The 5550-nt window shown below is 50.4% G+C and overlaps 1 protein-coding gene across 1 annotated transcript; it reads left to right on the plus strand.

The window, feature by feature from the left end:
• The first annotated feature begins 1089 nt into the window (after positions 1–1089).
• On the plus strand, positions 1090–3295 carry LOC136488806 (protein IQ-DOMAIN 19-like). The gene is made up of 4 exons (XM_066485619.1): positions 1090–1746; positions 1843–2076; positions 2191–2874; positions 2978–3295. The coding sequence occupies exons 1-4, from the start codon at positions 1342–1344 to the stop codon at positions 2996–2998; spliced, it is 1344 nt and encodes a 447-aa protein (XP_066341716.1). The 5' UTR covers positions 1090–1341; the 3' UTR covers positions 2999–3295.
• Positions 3296–5550: the final 2255 nt, after the last annotated feature.

A 5550-nucleotide genomic window follows, 5' to 3' on the forward strand; every position in this document is an offset into this window, starting at 1 on the left:
CGCATTCTCATTCTCTAAAATACATTGAAATCAAGATGTATGCAACCAATCACCCAACCATAGTTGTGGTTATAGCATAAAGCAAAGCACCCATATCCATGTCATCCCCTTAATAACTCATTCACCTGTGCTAGATTCAGTTCCATGCATACTATCATCTTGTATATTTGACTGAAAATCAACATCATTTATGTTATTGTCTCTAATGAAATTGTGAAGGGTCATACAAGCAACTATTTCAGCAGTACTTTTCAGCGAACGAACAATATTTTTCTCTCACAACAAATCAGCATAAGCCAAATTTTAGCTAAACGAACAGAGCCACAATTTTTGATTGCTTGTTAACCGAAAATTAAGGCATGTTTGAGTGAATAAGCCATTTCATCTTTAGGACTACAAACGATCGTTCAATCACATTCCTCAAACTCGAATGTGCATAATTCAACACTTCCTTCAATCCCGCTGGATTACGACCATGTTGCCATTGAGAAACATGGTGCCGTTGTTCCTTGTATGGTGTAAGATATCCTTTCCTGTGTAAAATTGAAGTATATATACAACACAATCATACAAGTAAATCCATCCATACAAGTAACTGTAAAATTGGAATGTTCAAGGAAGAGGTCTATACCTTGGGCGTGGACGAGGGAGCTGGTGGCAGGGAAAGAGGTGAGCGCTTGACACCGCCAGGGCTACCATAGGAGTTGGGCGTCGATGACTGATCTTGGGTGTCGGTAAAAACATGGGCACGAGCCGTGACTAATAGCATGGACCCAGCTGGCAGCTGCCAGTGGGGCTCGGTGTTCGCTTGACTTATCAGCCGACTTATTAGCTAGAATCTACAGTATTTTTTTTTCACAATAAAATAGTTTCAAACAGCTTATCAGCCGACTTTAATAGCAGCCCCCGGACCCGTCTCATTCATCACCCTCCGGCCTCCCCTCCCCTGACAGGCACAGGCAGAGGCAGAGGCAGCCAGCCAGCCAGCCAGCCTTGTTGCCTTGTTGGGATCCCCTCCACGTTCCCGTCCCGTCCCGCCGGCCGGAGCACATGGCGCACCATTCATAAGCCCTCGCCTCGGTTGACCACTCAACCGCTGTACCTGTACCATCCATCCTCTGTGTGTTTGCTGCCTCTGCCTGGTCATCCGACCGACGCAACGTCGCTGCTCCTTCCTTCCCTTCCCTTATCGTCGAGTGAGGCGGCGGTAGTATATACTAGTAGCTCTGTCGTGCCCGTGTTGTCTCATGTGAGCTGGTGGAGCTGCGTTCGTCCTACTAGCTAGCTACACCGTGTCCGCATTGCCATTTGGTGATCTGGAAGCAGCAAGGTTGGCTGGCAATGGGGAAGGCGGGGCGGTGGCTCAGGAGCATCTTGGCGGGGAGGAAGGAGAAGGACAAGGCGCTACGGCAGTATCCGCAGCAGCAAGGCGACGCCACGCCGCTGCCGGCCGCGGCGAGCAGCCCCCGGGAGAAGAAGCGCTGGAGCTTCAGGCGGCCCGCGCCGGCGTCGGGGCAGCAGGGGAAGGTCAATAATGCGGCGCCGTCCCCGCTGTCGTCGTCGCTGGAGCCGTCGGCGCGCGAGATCGACCAGAGCGAGCAGGCCGTGGCGGCGGCTGCCGCCGAAGCGGCGGCCGCGGTGGCGCGTCTGACGACGGCTGCGGAGGAGAGCCATCTGTCCATGAGCTGCTGCCCCGTCGAGGACGCCGCCGCCGCCAGGATCCAGGCCACATTCAGAGGCTATCTGGTGAGAATACATGGAACCAACCAAATTTGTGACGATCACGAGTGCCCCATGGTGAGTGATCCATGATCTGACCACGCGAACGCACCTGAAATGCAGGCTCGGAAGGCGCTGTGCGCGCTGCGCGGGCTGGTGAAGCTGCAGGCGCTGGTCAGGGGCCAGCTGGTGCGGAGGCAGGCCACCGCCACGCTCCGCCGCATGCAGGCCCTCGTCGACGCGCAGTCCCGCCTCCGCGCCCAGCGCGCGCGCATGCTGGACGCGGACCACGCCACGCCGGCCTACCAGGCACGCCGGTCACCGCAGCATCACGCTCCAAGGCGCCGCAGCTCCTACGTATGTCCCCCCCACACACTTGCATGACCGACTCTGCATTTTGCCCGCCTGGTGAGGAACTGGTGAGTGGTGACAGCTGACAGCACGCCATGTCGTATGTATCCGCGCATGCAGGAGGTGATGGACCGGTCGTCGGGGGAGGAGCACGTGAAGATCGTGGAGATGGACGTCGGCGAGCCGGCACTACCCGGGCGGAGCAGCTGCTCGGCGGCGGCCACCGAGTTCAGGGAGCGGTGCCTCGCTGAGTACTACCACGGAGGCGGGCAGTGCTCGCCCGCGCCGCCGTCCGCGGCGTTCTTCGGCGCCGAGCTCAGCCCGCCGCGCGCCTACAGCGGCCACTTCGAGGACGTGCACGTGTTCGCGTTCGACCCCGCGGCCACGGCGCGGAGCAGCCCGTACGTGGCCCCCTACGACGCCGCCGCCGCCGCGGCCGGCGACGGGTACGGCGTCGTCCCGAGCTACATGGCCAACACCGAGTCGTCCCGCGCCAAGGCCCGGTCCCAGAGCGCGCCAAGGCAGCGCACCGACGCCGCGGCGCTGGAGCGGCAGCCCAGCAGCAGGCGCCGCGGCCAGGGCGGCGCGCCCAGGAAGATGATGCAGCGCTCGTCGTCGCACATCGGCGTGCCGGCGGCGGCGGCCGCGTGCGGGTACGGGTACGGCTACCAGCATGCGCCGCCGTGGGCGGGCGTGAGGCTGGACCGCTCCAGCGCGTCGGTGGTGGGCAGCGAGTGCGGGTCCACCAGCTCCATGCTCACCGCCGCCACCGTCGGCTACTGCCGCTCGCTCGTCGGATTCGAGGTGCGCCACGCTGGATCACATGATTTCTTACAATCGGAACTCGGAAATTGATATGTTTGTTCGTATACTGACGATCCGTGTGCTCTTGGTTGAGCTGCTGCAGGTGCAGCGGGGCCACTACTGAAACAGCTGCGAATTGAAGAAGCACCATTGCGGCAGCAATACAGTACAGTGATGGACTATGGAGGAGCGGTGGATGGAAATTAAATGGATCGGAAGAGTTGCGGTGTTTGCACTTTGCAATGTTGTACCAGTTCATCTATGCCTGATGATGATGGTTCTTGTGAAATAGTAGCTGCTTGTTGTTGTTGTTGTTATCTAGGCAGGCAAGATGTGTAAATTTGAAATGTCAACAGCATGCGTCCTTGTTCGTTCAAAAAAAAACAGCATGCGTCCTTAATCGAACTGCCTAATGATTCAGTGTGCGTGATACGGGACAGGCTGGATAGAGCTTAGTATGATACAGTGTCGTTTGCATCTCATGCCACTTTGGAACATAAGAATTTTTTTTTGTTTTTTGTGTTTTATAGAAAAAATTAACTAGTTTCCACAAAATTCTTGCATTCCAAACGACCCTAAATTATCCATTTTACAAAAAATAGTATAAAATATCCCTCAAACCTACGTATATAAATACTAGTATTTGTTATTATACAACATGATTCAATAAATAAAAAGTATGTTATACATATTTAAATTACATAAATATACCACTAGTAAATTAAAAAATAAGTATACTGCTACTTACAAATGTTGCCTAAAAAGGGTGGATCCTATTTGTGGGCCATTTACTCCACTGGAGATGAAGTCCAAAAATTAACCGCTCTAAAAGTGGAGATTTCTAGAGAAATAGCATTGATATCATTCCAAAAACTACGTAAAACAAAAAAGAAAAACCCACAGATCCTCAAATGCAACAGCTTTAATATCATGCTTACCCATCTACATGCCCAGAGTATTGCCCTTTTCGGTGACACGTTGCATAGAATCAATGCAACCAAGCATTTCGTCGGGCCAACCCTTGTATTCATAGCCAACTACCTAGGTGTGTCTTCAACGTTAGGTGGCCTCAACTCTCAAAACCCATCGGTCATAGCCTTGACAGAGTAGTTGAAAGCCTCGACTCTTTGCAATCTTGACCACCTCATCAATTGAATCTACGGGAACATTTTGTCTAAAATATGAAATGAGCCAACCATCTTTTTGCAATGCATTACATTTTGTCTCTGCTAAAATATTCATCATGAACCTCAGATGTGGCAGTCACACTACTACAAAAAAGCATTTTTAGGGGCGGCTGGTAACCCTTTGTAGGGGCGGTTTGCCCAGCCGCCCCTACGCAAGAGTCTCTACAAATTATGCATTTGTAGGGCGGCTCGTATTACCAGCCGCCCCTACAAATCGATTTATAGGGACGACTGTAGTACCAGCCGGCTCTACAAACAGCTATTTGTAGAAGTGGTTCAATCTAGAACCGCCCCTACAGTACGTTTTCCTACAAAAAAAAATTTAAATTTACAATTCAAAATCGCGTTGCCGAACATCCCACGACCAACGTTCCGAACCGCGTTCACATTGCCGAACGCCCCTCGACCAACATTCCGAACCGCATTCGCGTTGCCGAACGCCCTGCGACCGCAACTATAAGCACAAGAGTAATTATAAGCTATAATTACAAGTCCAATTCACAAGAATATATACAATCCATCATTAAATATATAAATTCCATACGCATTGTTATCAACGTCCTAGAGCTAGCCTTTTAGTCTCACGAAGGTGTTGGTACTGAGGATTTGTACCTAACTCAGACTTTCGGTCATGGTAGGCGCCCCTGACGTGTACAATCTGGTCCAATATGAAGTTGCAAAGGTCGCCGACGAGCTCTAAGAGTTGGTCATCCTTGTATGGGTCTCTTTTCATTCCTTTCTCTTCTCTCCACTACAAGAGAACAAGTTTCGGTTTAGTATTTCATATCATTTACGAAGTTTTTATACTACGGGTGAAGAGGTTTAAACTTACCCTTAAGGGGTGTCTCCTATAGACACCGGTGTTACTCATTATAGAACATATATAGTATCCACAATGTACACTCCCAGGCTTCTGCTTGGGGCACTGTGTGTTTTGCATATGAAAATGTTAAGTAATGCTTTTGATAGCCATGTAATGGAGTACTAAAGAAGTAAGTTACACTTACCGCATATAGTGTTTTTATAGCCAGCTTTTCCTTCCTTGCTGGATCATGCCTTCCATGATGATTAGTGGCATAGAACCTAAATGCCCAGTTCGAATTATTTTAGCAAATACAACTTGTTAGTATCCAAAAGTGAACGTTACAAGTATATATACAAACAAATAAGCTAATGAGGATTGTCGATATGTATACGTCTTGAGAATCGATATGAAGTCTTTGTATGTCACCGTGTCCTTATCTAATGAATCAAAGACCAATGCCATGCTCCTCCCGACATCGACGGCTATACAAATCCAGTGGTTGCTGCATGGATTTAATCATAGAACTAAATAAGCTCTTTTGCATCGAATAAAATATATTGAACAAAGCTTTAAGTATAGAGTTGAGCTTACTCGAAGTTGTATGGTAGCCATATAGTAGAGTGTTGTTGGAGATTTTTGAAAGCCAGGGCAATGTATGCCGCAACCTTAAGGGACTCTTCCCTT

This window comes from Miscanthus floridulus, chromosome 1 (assembly GCF_019320115.1).
Source record: "Miscanthus floridulus cultivar M001 chromosome 1, ASM1932011v1, whole genome shotgun sequence".
NCBI lineage: Eukaryota > Viridiplantae > Streptophyta > Magnoliopsida > Poales > Poaceae > Miscanthus > Miscanthus floridulus.